At 48.2% G+C, this 16,014-nt stretch overlaps 1 protein-coding gene across 5 annotated transcripts in view; it reads right to left on the minus strand.

The window, feature by feature from the left end:
- Window positions 1-892: 892 nt before the first annotated feature.
- Window positions 893-16,014, minus strand: part of ARHGAP32 (Rho GTPase activating protein 32) — a 597,177-nt gene continuing 582,055 nt past the window's right edge. For all 5 annotated transcript variants that reach the window (XM_019509213.1, XM_019509206.1, XM_019509198.1 and 2 more), the window contains 6 exons: window positions 14,960-15,105; window positions 13,581-13,655; window positions 11,050-11,922; window positions 9,319-10,268; window positions 3,873-8,069; window positions 893-2,020 (listed from right to left, as the gene is read on the minus strand). In XM_019509213.1, coding sequence (XP_019364758.1) covers window positions 5,802-8,069; window positions 9,319-10,268; window positions 11,050-11,922; window positions 13,581-13,655; window positions 14,960-15,105 — 4,312 coding nt within the window. In that variant the 3' untranslated portion in view covers window positions 893-2,020; window positions 3,873-5,801. The remainder of the gene's footprint in view (window positions 2,021-3,872; window positions 8,070-9,318; window positions 10,269-11,049; window positions 11,923-13,580; window positions 13,656-14,959; window positions 15,106-16,014) is intronic.

A 16,014-nucleotide genomic window follows, 5' to 3' on the forward strand; every position in this document is an offset into this window, starting at 1 on the left:
AGGGATGGCCTGTGGTGATTCTTTGCCTCATCCTATTAACCTTTTAGAAGCCATCAAATTCGAGTGCTGCGTTCCTATAGGGTGATCGGGCAATTGTGCTGCTTGCGATGGTGAGCAGATTTTGTGCCTGGGCTAACAAATATCCCTGATGCATTTGCAAAGCTGCTTAGAAGCCAGGCAGGAACTCTGCTCGGACTGATTCTTGCAAGGACAGATGGTAATGACCACAAAATTCATGTGTGGGGTCACTGCCTTCTTGCTTTACCTGTGGCAGGTTGGTCTTGAGGGAAGATGCCTTGTAGCTATACAACAGAGTTGTGTTAGCTTTTAGGAATGGGTTAGACAAGGACTTGGATGGGATGATCCTGCCTTGATTAGAGGGTTGGACCAGATTACCTCCTCAGGTCCCTTCCAGCCCTGCTTTTCTGATTCCTGGGGTTATGCTGGACTTGCACCATACTACTGTTCGTCTAGATGCAATCTGTGAGCTGCTTATCGTGTCAGTGCACCATCAGGGGTTTTGCACACTAAGGAAAAGCATGCTTCGGGGGGAGGGATGGGACAGACAGCAGTGCGTGCACTTGCTGAGAAGACTGTGATACCAGTGAAATAATTACTTTACCATGTTCTTGGCAAAGATGACTGAACACCAAAGGGCTGATGCACTATTTAACACACCAGCAGTGGTAGGGCCTGGGAGCGCCAGCCTTTGACCAAGACTCCACCATGCTCAGTGCTGTACAACACTGGAACAAAAAGCTTGGTCGGGCACCCTCTTCTTCCCCAACCTGCTCTAATCAGTGACTTCAGTTCAACCCTTAGGAGGAGTCAGATCTGTTGCCTGGCCCTTTCCTAGTGCAGCAATCCTAGGTGAGAAGAAAGGGAGACTAGGAAAGCCACGGATGATTTATTTTTGTTTTCTTTTCAGAACAGTTATGCCACAGGCGTAGCTGAACAGATAAGCACTAGGATGGAGCAAAGGACAGTGGTTCACAAGAGCCTTGGCACACGCAGTCTTCACCCCTCTCATCGTCTGAATAATCTGGCCCCCAAGAGTGCGTGGCTCCTAAGCTAGCGTTTCCATGTCCTGTGTCCTTCGGCTAGGTTACTGTTAATTAACAAGGCAGAGGCACAAACACACGTGAACGCAAAGAAGTAGGTTTTACCCTGGCTTGATTAATGCGGTTGAGTTGTACATCTGAGTGTGAGCTCAGTGGGACTGTTGCTTTTTGTTTAATACCACAAGACACCTCAGTCTGGATCATTGCATTACAGTACAAATAAAAAACAGAAACAAAACCACATCCGCATCGTACACGGTGGGAAGAAAATGAGAATCTAAATATTTACAGAGAAGTTTGGTGGGAAACCACAAAAATATTTACATAAAAATACATGAGCTTGTCGGCATATACATTTTACACCAATTCACAAAAAAAAAAAAAAAATGAACACAAAAATAAGACACTATATAAATTAAAGTGAAGGGAACTCTGAAGGTAACCCAAGGCTTTCTGGGTGCTTCGCTCATGCGGCTCCAGGCAAGAAAAATCAAGTTTTCTATAGCAGGGAAGTGAACTGCCAGACAACCCTTTCTTGTCCTTTTGTTTTGCACTAAAACTGTACAATGCAAGATTTCTCACACACAATGGGGGAACTGGGCACATATGTTTGAACTATGCCATGCCTTTCGCATCAGACTTCTGTAGCACAAGGTTCTGGAAAAAAGTCACATGCCTAAGCCACCTTTTTTGTGTGTTTGTGTGCGTGTCTGTGCGTTTGAACAAGAAAAGTCAAAACCACAATTTTGCATCCTCTGACATGTAAGAAGCTGCTTCAGTCAACGCTTTGTCAAGAGACTGATGGGACGGATGGCAGGGAACACACAAGGGGCTCTCCTTTCCATAGGTGAAGGGGAACAATACATTTTCAAGTTGGTTTTGGTTTGGGGTAGCAATTAGCTACAGCTGTGCAATCCTCACTGGCCTCCTCCCAACTAATAGGCGTAAACCCATTACCTCTGTAAAGACATAGGCACAAAGTATTTTCCTGTCATATATGCATATACATTTTAACCTGATCACTTTTTTTTTTTTTTCCTTAAAAAAAATTAAAGTTGAAACTAAAAGAGACTCTACGGGGCCTATCTTGACATCTATCCCCATGGGGCAAGATTGCTTTCTGGGCCAAATTCTGCTCCAAAGTTGGGGGTACAAACCCAGAGCAGAATTGGGCCCTACCTCTTACGTGAGGTAGAGAGAATTTCAGCTGAAAAATGCAGCAGGTGGGAACTGAAATGCAGGCAGTATTGCCATAACCCATGTATTGGAGACCTTTTATGTCAGTCGTGGAGCTGCTTGTCCCCCCTTGCTGGAGATGTGGTCAGACAATAGGGCTCCCACAGCTGAGCAGATTGGCGCTTGTTGATGCACTGTCTTCCTCACTGTTCCTCCCTAGCAGAGGTCTCCCTCCAAGTCCCATTTGCTCACAGAAAGCAGAGCTTTCTCCTGTGTGCCGTACCATATGCCATACCCAGCTCCTGCCTAGCCCAGGGCTAGATGGGACCTTTTAGAAAACCATGGGGATGAGCGGTAGCCAGCTAAACTATTTCCCCACTTCAGCTGCCTGCACAGGACTCGTATTTCCCCGAATACTGGGAGTTTTTCCAGGTCTGGCGGGGCAGACACCAGGTACCTTGATCTTTAATCAATGGGGAAGGGGACCCATTTCCTAAGGGGCATCAAGATCCAACACTAACCACAGGTCCAGAGCAGAACTGCATAGTTCACTATATGGCTTTCTTGTGGGGCTGGGGTGCAGGGTTTAAGAATGGCTTGAGCAGCTGGTCATCCTTTCAAGGAAGGGGCTTGGTCCAGGCTTCCTGAGCCTATTGCTTCAGGGGTCTTCACCCAATGCTGAACACAGGCAGGGCTAGCAGCCCTCTGCTCACATGCTGTTATGGCTGTGCACAGAGAGATCTGGCTGGGAAGAAGGAATGGAAGCAGCTAAACAACTAAGATCTCTGGACCAGGACAGAGCGCTTTCTGGACTCCACAGGGCTTGTTTCCATTTCTGTGAGCAACTCTTTATGAGTGAAGTGTCCCCTAGCCTAGCCAGTAGGGCAGCTGCACATTGTATGGCCTGAGGCCTGCAAGGTGCTAGGGGCCCTTGATACCCACTGAAGTCAATGGTGGTAGAGAGGGATCAGCACCAGGCACATGCTGGGCCTCTCTCAAGTGCAGAGGTTAGTGCTGTGAACTGCTAAGCAGGCTCAAAAGCCCTGGCCCTGTCTCTTGTTGCTGTTGCTCATAAGTCAGGGAAATGGTCTGGAGCTTTATACACTACCTTCAAGTCATGTGATGACTGCAGGCAAATCGAGAGGCATTTACAGAACTAGAGGGAGCTCAGTGGGGCTCTCTCACCAGGGGACAGTCCTGGTCATATAAGGCTAATACCAAAAGGTTAGGAGGGAGAATTAAGGCTTTCATGGAGAGAGAGGTTTGACCTGCAGCCCTCGTTACCTGAATCCCAAAGAGCCTGAACCAAATGCATTTGTCCTTGCCTCAACTCCAGAACAAGGGAGGCTGAACCTAAAGCAGCAGCCAGACGGCAGCTGTGGGGAATGGTAATGTTAGCCCTCATCCACTGACATCTTTAAAATATAAGCATACCTCTATGGAGCCTGTGTACGATATAGGCAAACTCCACCAGAATAGTGGGAAGGGGGGTTCAGCCTTTACTAGCTAGTAGCACAGACCAGATGGTCCACAACATAGTCCACGTCTCCATCTAAAGACCTTTTCCATGCTTTTTCCTTTTAGCAGCCCCCACCCCCCTGCCCACCCTCAAATCCCACTTCTTGAGTTACTCACAGGGTGAATGGGATCATGGTAACCTGGATCACAGTGTTTGTTGTTTCCTCACCAGATTTATTTCCATAACACTTAAGAACAACTCTATGTATGAAAAAACAATCTTTAAAACAATGCATCACACAACAAAATAGGACTAACAAGGTCCCATTAATGAAACAGGCCCAAACAAGGCAACAAGATCAAAAGGAAACAAATGGCTAACGACTGGTTAGCTACTAGCCATGGGGTGTTCCTCTGAGATGTGGTAAGTTCTTATTCCTACTTAAAAGCCAAAAATAGCAATGAACTCTTCTGTCTAAAGATCCAGTGTGAGCTATGCACCAGCTGTGGGACCTTTAAGAAAACCTCTGGGTGTTTTCTTAAAAAGGACACAACACCTTGGAGGTCCAAAGTAAGTAGTGCCATTTTTGACCAAGCAGAACAAGGAAAGGCCCCGCTGTCACAGCACATTAAAACTCCTACAATTCAGGTGCTGCTAGCAAGCCCTGGTTAACAAAATGCATGTGTCTTAGATGGGGCGGTTGCAGCGACTTTTGAGTCTTGGGAGTTCAAGCAGCTGCAGATCAGACATTGCTTCTTTTACAACACAGAAAGCTCTTTAAATACACAGGGCAACATTGCTGGAGTGTTTTATAGAGGTGTACTGGCCCTTTAGTCCCCACTGATGGCCGGAAAACTGGTGTGAACTACACTTGCAACAACAGAGGCAATACTATTTCACAGTGCACAGATAGCATTAACTACTCTGTACTTGCAGCAACTTCACAGGGGTTCCCTTGGTAATGCAGTACTATAGTTATGGAAGGCCATATCCCAGAGTCAATGGGAGTCTTCCCTGAACTAGGGACTGTGGGATTTGGCCCAGAGCAAATACCTGGTCATGCAGCTAACTTGGTGCTTATATAATCATTCCCAGCTGGTAACCTGTGCTCTACTTTACAAGCTGGACATAATCCTACAGTGACATTGTAAAGGGAGGGCATTATATGGCCAGCCACTCCTTGGAATTAAATGGTCTGGACCTTAGTCTATCAGTAAAGAGGAATTGTGAAATGCATGTGTTGTTCTCAAGGGCTGGGTGTGGCGGTGGGTGTGGGTTTTTCCTTTCAATGTTAGAAACACAGACCTGCCTCCCCCCAGCTACCAAAGCTGGTCTCCATTGTCAACAGGGAGATTAACATGGATACTTGAGTTCCTGCGGAAATCCTTTCTGTGGTCAGAAGCAGCTTGTCAAGTGAGTCTTTAAACGTCCTCCCCTGTATCCTACAATAGCACTTGCCTTCATCTGGGACCGATCCCACTTGCTGAAGTCGGCGGAGAGACTCCTGCTTGCTTCCAAATGCTGGGATTAAGCCCACTAGAGCATCAGGAATTGTCTGCAAGGCAACAAGCTGCTCTTTCCCCACAGCTTTTAGCACACGACTGATTTGCTGCTTCACCTGACAGGGGTCAGGACAGAGGCCCCCCCCCCCCCAGCATGCATCATTCAAACTACTCCTCTGAGGCCAGGAGCTGGGAACATGACCTCATTTGTTCCAGATTTACCAGAACTGCTGCACACGCCAGCACCTCACGCACAAGATGATGGCGGGGGTAGCGAGAGTGCTATGGCAGCCAAGTAACGTTAGACCAGGGGAGGAAAAACCCTTGGCCCCTTCCCCACCATGCCTCAGGTCTGCCCTCATGACTGGGTTGTCTCTTTACATGCCAACAGCCTGCAGGATCATGCCAACCTCTCAAACTACATGGAAAAAGCTGTACCTCTACTACATAAAAACAGTTAGTGGTGGGCTGGGGGCAGGGTTTGCTTTTGCTTATTGGGGAAGGGTTGGGGTTTTTTTGTTTTTTTTTTTTTTGTCACTGAAAAAATAGAACAGTCCACTGTCCAGCAGAGGCTGCTAAGACTCTATCCCTCCTTCCCCCAGCTCACTCAGCATGCACCTCTGTCTCCGGCCTCTGCAGACATAGATCTGTGGGGAGGAAGGCCCCCTGGCCCAAGGCTGTGGCATAAGTCCGACTGTGCGAATGGGGAAAGCTGGGGGGCGCAAAGCCCCCTCCTCCGACATAGCCCCCTCTTTGGTGCTGAGGCATGTTATGGTAATCCTCCAGGTTATCGTACTGGGACACCACTGTCATAGTGCTTTGGCGTTTGCCAAGGGTTTGGTATGGGTAGAGGAGGGCAGGGTCCCTCTCTATACTCTCTGGGTGCTGCATTCTGAGGCTGTGGCTCCGCTCTGGCTTGGGGGGTGGCGCCACAGGGGGGGCACGGTGCTCTTCCTCTTTATAGCAGTCTCTGGGGTGTTTCTCCACAGGAGCGGTCTGCCTGACTCGAGACCTTTCCAAATCTGGTCTGTCCTCTGCACCCCTCATCTCCTTGTGGTTCAGCCTCAGGGTCTCCTGGCTAGATGTGACGTACTTCCCACCTGAGTGCTGGTAGCTCAGGGGCTCAGAGCAGGGCTCCTGCCCACCCTTTGGCCGGTAGTCCGGATAAGGAGGGCCGTTTTTGGATTCTGAGGTCTGCCTATGGCTTGCTTCCTGCTGCAGGTGCGTCCTGTGCTCGGTGGCGCTGCAGCCTGTCTCATGCAACTTTCTGTTCCTAAAGCTGCTCTGCTTTTGAGGAAGGGAAGGCTTCTCCACCTGCCCGTTCCCATAGGTCCCATGGTAGTGAGCTCGGTCAGGCTCTGGCTCCACATGCTGCACATAGTAGCGCTCCTCCCCATCGGGGGTGGCTGCCTTGGCTGGGTACCTCCCTTCTTTCCCTTCAGCCACAGTCAGGAGACCAGTTTTCCCAGGATCTGATTTGCTGCGCAGGTGGAGGACATCCAGCCCCCCCAGTTCTTCTGGCAGCAGTGGGCCCACGTTGTCATACTGGGACATCACCGGCCCTTTCACTTTTTGACGCGTGCGGCTCTCGCGGCGAATGGACTGCATGCGGTACTTCTCCATGTCCTCCAGGTCCCAAGACATGTACACGTGCTTGATGTCTGGGGCAGGGGGCACATCTCTGCTAATAAAGCTGTGCTCTTTCCCTGCCAGGTGGCCGATGAGGCCTCCCTGAGGGTAGGCAGGCAGGCCGGGATTACGGTACAGAGTCTTGCTCTGAAGCCTGGAGGTGTACGAGGCAAAGTCTCGGCTAGGAAGGGGGTGGAACTGCCTGAGTCGCATGGTGCTGTAAGGGTCCAGGTCGTAGAAGCTCCCGTCTGCTGCAGTGTAGTAGGAGGAGCCAGCAGAGCTTGAATAAGGGCTATACCTGTAATGCACACGCCCATTCTCAAAGTATGGCTGCAGCTGGGTGACATGATAATCCGAGTGCGGCTGATATGGCTTGTATTGATAGAGGGGCCGTGGGCAATACGCTGCCTCGTCATCAGGTGGCACCTCTGTCCGTGAAATGGGCACGGAGCGGATAGTGGCAGTGGAGGCAGACGGGGTAGGGACATGCAGTGATTGCACCCTCCTGATAGTGGGGTAGGGAGGAGCCTCCTCAGTGTAGCTGGTGCTACGCATGGTGGTAGGGCTCATGGAGGACACGAATTCAGCCCGGCTTCGAGGCTTGGAGTGAAGGGCTGAGGTGCTCTTCCCTTGAGTGGCATAGGTGTTATACCGGGGGCCCATGGATGTAGGGGTTTCTGACCTAGAGGCGTAGGCTTGATGCTGGTCGGACTTGCTGTGGTAGGAGACATGTGGCGGGACGCTCTCAGGTCTGTACTGGTGGATGGAAGCTGGCTTGTGGTGCAGGTAATTCTCGGGGGCGGGGGGCTCAGGGGCACTCTCTGACTTGGAATGGGCGAGATACAAAGACTGCAGAGAGGCATGCTTGGGTGGGGGAGGCGGCGGCAAGGCATCCTCCATGGAGGAAGGCAGCATGGAGGAAACCAGGAAGGAATGGTAGTTGGAGCTGTTGACAGCATCAGCGTTGTTGGAGTGCATGGCTGCAGCAATTTTACTCTCCAGTGTTCTCACGGGTGGAACTGGGGGCGTGAAGCCATAGGAGGAGTGACCAGGGACCGACTCGGACCGAAGATGCAAAGCAGGAGCCCTCGTGTTCTCCCGGGGCTTTTCTAAGTGGCCCTGGTAGGACACGGGAGTGGACGAGGTACACCGGGGAGCACAGCTGCTTTCGGTGGTGAAAATGGGAGCAGGCTCAGCTACTCGAGGCTCAGGCGGCTTTTCTGGAGCTACTGCTCCACGTACCTGGTAGGGAAACATCACAGGCAGATGTCAGCAGCAAGCACCAGCAGTACATACTCCGCACCTGTAGGCCTGGCTCTGTGAAAACTCCCTTGCCTACAATGCAGCCCAAGTCTCGTGATAGACTGCAGAGCACTGTCTTGAAATAAAGAGAGCGTGTGAATGCAAATCTATGTCTGTCTTGATAACTGAAACAAATGCTGTCTTTTCAGAGAGACTGAAGTGAACTTTGGGACCAACTGAAATTTGCACCATTTCCCCAGGCTCAGAGGGGGGCTGTCAGACAGGCTGGTACATGTTACAATCATGAGAACAGAAAGAAAGCAACAAACTGGAGAGATGGTAGCTGTCAGCACATCACAACTTTTATATAAGCTGGTGCTTAGAAACCACAGATGTGGCCTGGAGCACTTGATGGTGTTTTTTTTTGTTTTTTTTTTATAAGGAGTAGTAGAGTTACTTTTAGCAGAAATGCACTTTGATTTTACATTTGTGCAGCTCTGAGCATGGTTTAATGAATGCATAATCCACCATGGCATTACACTAACAACTTCCTCTGAACTGATACCACCACTCAATGTCTAATACAATCAGAGTGTAGGGGGGGTGTCAACATAGTTAATGTGTCATTGTGGTTCAGTTGGCAGAAGGTAGAAACCAGGATATTATATAAGCCCGAATCCTACACCAGGAATTAGGGAACTGCTCACTAAAAGTGTAAGGTGTCCACTTCTGACGGAAGCTTTGAGAGCTCTAAATTAGCGTTCCCAGCATCAGTCCTCCCATAGTTGTTTCTAAGACACCAAAGAGATGTTTCTGAATTCAAACCTGTCTCTGATTTCCCAGTAGCACAGTTAAATAGCGCATTTCCCTACAGTCGCCATGTTACAAGAACCAAATCTGTCTCTTAAAAATACTTTGCATTATGTTAGGATCTAAGAGCAATGGGGCGGCATTCTATTAATCTAGGGAACTTTCACGCTCGTGTCAAAGGAAAAGCACGGTAGGTTTTTGCAAAGTTATAAGTGAACACAACAGGAAATTCGGTGTGTGCATGCCTGTGTGTTATATATTCCTTGTAATTTGTGGAACCCCCCCGCACTCCCTGGCTTTTGGAACAGAAAGTGTGTGCTTCCCTTGCTGCTCTCTGGTCTAGACTACCTCCCTCAGCTTTTCCCTCTGGCGCTATAGTTTTATCTATGCACGGTATGTATAAATGTACTAGGTGCTGGGTGTATGAGCCCCCACTTACATGGTTGGAACTACTTGGTCCTTTAGTGGTTGCTGCTGGAACTTGTCCCATTGCCGGCTGGTGGTCTCCTGGCCTCTGAGATAAAACTGCTTGGCTGGTTGTTAGAGTGCGCTGAGTCGTGGTGACAATAATGTCTGCCTGGGTGGTGGGTTCAACACCAGCAAGCTGACCAGCTGTTCCATGCCCTGCTGTGGTTGCTGGTGTCTGAATAGTTGTAACATATGTCATTGTAGCCATAGTGATATTCTCTCCAGTTACAGAAGAAAGCTGAAATCTGTCTTCAGCTGCGCAGCTAGGGATGTGGTTTTTGTCCACAGGTACGCAGGTACGCAGATGGGACTTGTCTGTAGGCACATCTGTTGCAGATGGTTCCTGGTCAAGTAGTATGCCTAAATGGGGGTGAACGTGGTCCCGATCCCTGAGCTGGGAGGGGAAGAGATCCTTGTCCCCCATTACAGTATGGAAGGCGAAGTGGTCCCGCTCTGTGTCTTTGCCACTAGGTGCATCCCCAGGCATGCTGGTATGGAGGTGTGAGTGATGGTCTTGGTTTCCAGATGTGCCTGAATGCAAATGGTTATGATCCCCAGGTGTGCCACTACTGTGGAGATCCTTGTCTACCGGTGCCCCATTCTGGAAGCAATCTCCAGATGCACCAGTCTGGAAGTGGAGCCTGTTCTCAGCCACACCAGTGTAAAGATGCAGCTTGTCCGGGGCAGCACCAGCACAGAGGTGGAGCTTTTCTAGAGCTGTACCAGTTTCAGTCTCTCCGTAATTTGCACAGTCAGAATGAGCCTCCCCTGGCTTCTTCTGGGATTGAGCAGAAGCCTGCTGTGCAGACTCCGCTAATGCTAGGGCTAGCATACGCGCTGCATTTTTTGGAGGAGGAGGAGGGATCAGAGACACAGAACTGACAGGAACGGGATCCTGAGGGGAGTCGAGGGCAACCGCTCCTGAAATGAGACACAAAATTCAGAGAGAGAGAGGGAGGAGGGGCAAGGAAGGAATGGGGCAGGGGAGAGGTGGGGGAGAGAGAGAGAGAGAGAGACGGATGAATCCCAGCAAGGACAGCAGCCTTTAACTATCATTATAAAAACAAATGCTATTCACGTGCACAAAGTGTGGAAGAGTTAAGTAAAACACTATGAATATGGACACATGGACAGCAATGAAGCAGCATTCAAGTTGGAGCAATTTTGCTGTATTTGCTATATTTGTAATATTCCCAGCTTGTCCAGCGTGCCCAGTTTGTCCACATGTAACATGCAACTGTTAGAACTTAACAGCTGCTGAGCAGTTCTGAGCCCCCGCAGCCCCCCTTGAAAATGGCTCCAAATGCGCATGTATCCATATCTGTAATCTTCTACTGCACATAGAAATGCTGCAAGAAAACAAGATCCTCTAAAGGATTCTCTTATATTTCAACAGTTAGGAAGCAGGTATTGCAGAGAACGTGACCCTTATACTTTTTGCCCCAAAAGCTTGTGTTTTAAATGTATCTTGGGCCTAGGCCTATGACATTTCCTTGCAAAATATTTAAGTCGTATTCAAGAGGTGTGTGATGTAGGGGAAGGCAGAAAGATTTCTAGTAAGAAGTTTGTAATTTGCCCCACCCCAAAGAGGGCCTGCAGCCAAAATTTGGCAAGCGTTCCCCTCTCCTAAAGGGCAGGCAAAGAAGTCTGAGAGCAAGTCCCGCTGGAACATAAAGAAAGAAAGGAGGAGAGGTCACTGTACCTGGCTGAGCGTGTCCTGAGGGTGCAGTCTTATTCTGACTGACTGGCATTGGTTTTGCCCCTTCATCTGGCAACTCTGGTTTGCCAGCAGCCACTTGGGTGTGTACCTCTGGATGGCATCCTTCATTTGCTCCCATCTCGCTGGCTTTCAGTGGCAAGGATATCTGGGTTGGAGACCTGTTGGTGGCTTCATTGATACTGATCCCCTTGCTCCAGTTTGGAGAAGTGGTATTCCCTGCTGTGTGGGGCACCCCTCCAATCACTTCTGACACCCGGTTGGGCAGTGTAAATGAGACTGGCTCCGATATAGTCAGCGGTGGAGACTTGAGTGGCTTTCGCCCCAGTTTAGGTGAGAAGGCATGGGCAACTTTCTCAGAGAATGAGAGAGGCTTACAGGCCTTCTCCTCAGTTGGACTCATGTCCAGCGTGAAAAAGGGGCTCATCTTCTCTTGGAGCGGGGAGACTGGTTCAGAGCTTGTGGCGCTGCCAGGGGTCTGAGATTGACTGCCAGACTCCAAATCCCTCTTCCCTGCACTTGGCTTGTCCTTGCTGATGCCCACTGACTCCAGCATGGAAGTACTGCTATCCAGGCACTCAGACTCTGCCTGGGGTGGGCTACACTGAAAAGACATGGGGTCAAAATCCAGGCTGGCTACTCCAATCTCTGGTGGGCTCAGGTCAACATCTTCAGCAGATCGAGGAGAGATGAGGGCAGGAACATGAATCAGCCCCTCATCCCCATCACTCTCATCATGGGGCAAATTATCATAGGAATTGCAGCGGTTCATGTTTCCCAGGAGTTCCCCGTTAAAGGAAGCAGACAACGCATCACTGCTGGATCGGGGTCTTCTGGGCCGGAACAGCTTGGATTCACCTAGCCATAAATAAGTACAGAAGCATTAAACAGCACTAGATAAAAGTGCAAGAGACAGCTACTTACTAGCTAGTTCTGTTGATCTATTTTAAAACAATGGGCAGAGTAACAGAAATAGTAATAATAAGCCAGTTAAGTTAACTCGGTTTAAAGGATTTGGCACCTCTTTTCCTTTAGCACTTGATTTGAATGCATCAACATTAAACTAAGTCCTGTTTCTGGATCAAGCTGTTTTTAAGCAGTTTATTCTGCAATGAGCTAATTGCAAATGTGCCCAGGACCCAGCATGGTCTAGACCAGAAAAATAATGCTTCTTTGGAGAATTCCCTCTCCTTCCAGCGCCCCTTTTAGGCACAGAAAGCAGGAAGGGGCCAAGGAAGTAAATGTTAGCATGTGCAGATCTGATCAGAAATGCTGGATATGGGAAAACAGGATGTGTTCATTTCATTTTATTTGAGAGCTGAAGAGTTAAAAAAAGATCGCTGAAGTGCACTGGCCTGGTATCCAGACAGCAGCAGCAAGCAATTGTAATCCATTACTCCTTTATCAGTTACTTAAAAAGCATCACGGCTCTTAATTTTGGAGAACAGTTAAGGTTACACTGAGCTTTCCATTTAATGCATGTGAACATATTTCACTGCCCAGACCCCTGCTTTTAGTCAGCTCTTTCCTAACAGAAGAGATTTGGAGAGGTCACCCTGTTTTTCCTTCACCGAATGCTTTCATTCGATAGTGATGGGCAGCATTATAGAAACCCTTATGTTGTAATTCTTTTAAACTCAGTTTAATCCTATTCAATTTGTGCTCTATAAAGACCAGAAAAGAATTTACATGCAGAAACATACTAAGTTGTTTCTTGTGTCTGTTTTATAGTCAGTCCATGCATCCTGGATGGTACATACTGCTTTTTTCCTCATTCTGAAAACCAAATCCAGTGAGTTTTTCCCTAGATTGTATAAAGTTGCTTTACTCCCTTTGCTATTCCACCCTCTGAAATAACTGGGGTTTTTTTGTTGTTGTTTTTGTTTTTTTTTTTTAACATACAGCATGTCTAAGGCTTTTCCCACATTTTTCTTATGTGTTTAAAATTGCCTATAAAAAGTAACTTGGTCCAACCTACAGCTGAGCTTTGGTTTGCCTGCAATGGGTTTATTCTCATGCCTTTTAGTGTTGTATTGAAATCCAAGGAGAAAGCACCCTGGATTTAACATGATCTCTTGTCAGCTAGGTGCTCTAATTCATTATGCAGTTGTACTAGCTCCTTCACAAAGTGTATGACCAAAGCTTGGTTCCCTCGCGCTATAAAACAATGCCAACATCCACCAGTGACGTCTGGCGACATCTGCAGTGCTAAGTTGCCGATAGTTAAAACTATGCGTGCAAAAATGGAACAGGATATTGGAGAAATAATAGTTAATAATCGCTGAAATATAATCAGAAAAGAATTAGCAGAACAAGGGGCAACCTGTTTGGCAATAGGATGCCTGGGGAATGCTAGCTCTCTATAAAGAATTGTAGCAGAGAAGCCGCAGAACTTATTTGTAGGCATTCCCATCTATGTTATCAAGTGCCAAGAATATTAATGGTCTCACATAGGTGTTCCTGCTGCCTTGGTTTAATTACCCCACCCTCAGAAAACAACTGTATTTCCATCTTACCATCAACAGCATGCAGAGATGTGAGAGACTCCTCACTTTTAGCCGAGCGGAGCGTTCCGCTGTCTCCTCTTCCCCCTGAAGAGCCAAAATCGAGACTGAGAAGTTGTTTGCAGTCTGCCATGTGCTCCCAGGATGAGGACACAAATGGGCTCATGACATCGGTACCATGCTCTTAATAACATTTGGCTTTTCTAACATCCTCCAGTCACAGAGAGAAGTGGCATCCAGCATCATGCTGCCACTGCCTCAGGCTACTAGGCAAGAGAACTTTATAAGCTCTCAGCACCTACTGAGATTAGTCTTTAGCATCTACATCCCAGACAGAGAAAATGAGATACCAGACAAGAGATACTAACTGTCAGAAGGGCAGGTGTGTGCTGAGGAGTACCCTAGCCACAGCTCCCTCCTAGCTGAAAAAATACCAATAGCTCCAGGGATCTTTGGTGTAGATGAGGATCCTTACCTCTGTCCCCTCTCTTCCAGCAGTCTCAGAGGGCCCCCCTTTACTTCCCTCAATCCAAAGGATGCCTCTGCCATTATTATATGAATGTTACGGCTTCTCTGTGATGCTAGCCTGACACAAAAGTAGTTTGTAGCAGAGAAGATCCTGGGCCATACATTTTAAGGGTTCTGAATAAGCCTTAACTATAGACTCAAGGCTTTGCGGAAGTTTGGTATTTTTGAGTCCACCTTGTCATGACATTGGTCCAAGGTCATACTGGGACTTTTGTGCCTGGTCTCAAACTTCATTTTGTATTAGGAAAAAAAAAATCAATGTCACAGTCTCCAGGAAATCTGAGTTGGTCTTTTTTTGAAATGTTAATTTAAGAGGATCTGGACAGAAATGCTCACAAACCTCTCTCATGTAGTTCTTTTGCAAAAGATAGGAATATTCCTAAGGTTGTAATATATGTAGAAATATGCATGGTGTGTCTACAGGGAGAAGCTGACTGGCACTGCTCTACCATCCCTGTGTGGGCATTCATTGTGTACTAAAGATACCCATTTCCAGTTCAGCTTGTACCAGTAAAAGCTGAACCTGCAAACAGCATCCTAACTCAGCAGTGAAACTCTATAGGGGCAGAGTTATGAGGTACAGGTAAAACAGCAACGCCAGTACAGTTTCTTGGGTAGAAAAACCTTTGACAGTCAGCCCTGCGTGTTGTGAGTTAACAAGAGTGTAGCTGTTTTGCTATTTTTGTAACGCAACAGCCCTGGATTGGGACTGAACCTGCAGCCCCTGGCTTTAAAAGCATGACTGTGTGCTGAAGAGCCCACATCTGACTACTGAAAGGCTCGGGCTTCAGTTCCTGGACTAAACGCAAGAGGGGGATAGAGCCATACTGCAAGCCCAGGTCAGGCTTTTGTGGGGGTCTCACCAGCCAGGGCGATGGCTTTCATCTCAGAGGGCTCACTTGGGTTGCGCTGCAGCTTGCGCTTGGACACAGAAGACGATTTGCCCAGGTTGAAGAAGGAGCGCCAGCTACCCACTGGGGACTTCTTCATCTTGTTGGGTGGTCTTTTTCTGGAGTGACAGAATAGGGGGTGGGGGGAAGAAGGGTTTACATTCAGGGCACACTGCCAGTTGCTATATCCTAAATGCCAAGCCCAATTCCCTCCGAGCTGGGTGCTGGAACGAGGCTTAGCACATCTGACATGGGCCTCTTTCAGCAGCGAAGGGCATTGGCACTCCCCTGCCTGGACAGGTGCAGCCTGAAGTTCATTAAACCTCACTGAGCTCCTGCCTAAAGGACTCGTTCTCTGCTTGCCTGCAGCAGAGCAATACACAAGGCCTGAATAAGAGTCCTCTCCTACAGGCAACTGTCTGTCTGTGCATTTCAACTTATGTAACTAGGCTTTGTTTTAACCATTTTGGACGTTTACAGAGGTAGGATTGTGGTTGACACCTAAGCACAAATGACTTAGTGTGCACATATGCATACTTAATGCAAGGAGCTTGGCTTTATAGATTTAACTATGTCTTGAATAGGGGGGAAAAAATTGCACAGCCAATTTACTGCAGCTGAATTTACCCCTCAGACATCTATGGATGTCTTGCTACATTCTTAAAAGGACAGAACAGCCTGATTCCCAGTGGGAGTGGGAGCTTGGCTATGATCCTGTATACATTGTTCATATAAGCAATGCCCTCTAAGGTCATAGAATCATAGAAGTCGGGTCAGAAGAGACCTTGTAGATCTTCAAGTCCGACCCCCTGCCTGGGCAGGAGAAAAGCTGGGCTCAGATGACTCCGGCCAGGTAGGCATCAAGCCTCCTCTTAAAGACCCCCAGGGTAGGAGCCAGCCCCACTTCCCTTGGAAGTTGGTTCCAGATCCTAGCCACCCTAACTGTGAAGTACTTCTTACGGATGTCTAATCTAAACCTACTCTCCAACAACTTGTGGCCGTTATTCCTTGTTATGCCAGGGGGTGCT

Source organism: Gavialis gangeticus, unplaced genomic scaffold, assembly GCF_001723915.1.
Source record: "Gavialis gangeticus isolate Ggan-Ray unplaced genomic scaffold, GavGan_comp1, whole genome shotgun sequence".
NCBI classification, from domain to species: Eukaryota; Metazoa; Chordata; order Crocodylia; family Gavialidae; genus Gavialis; species Gavialis gangeticus.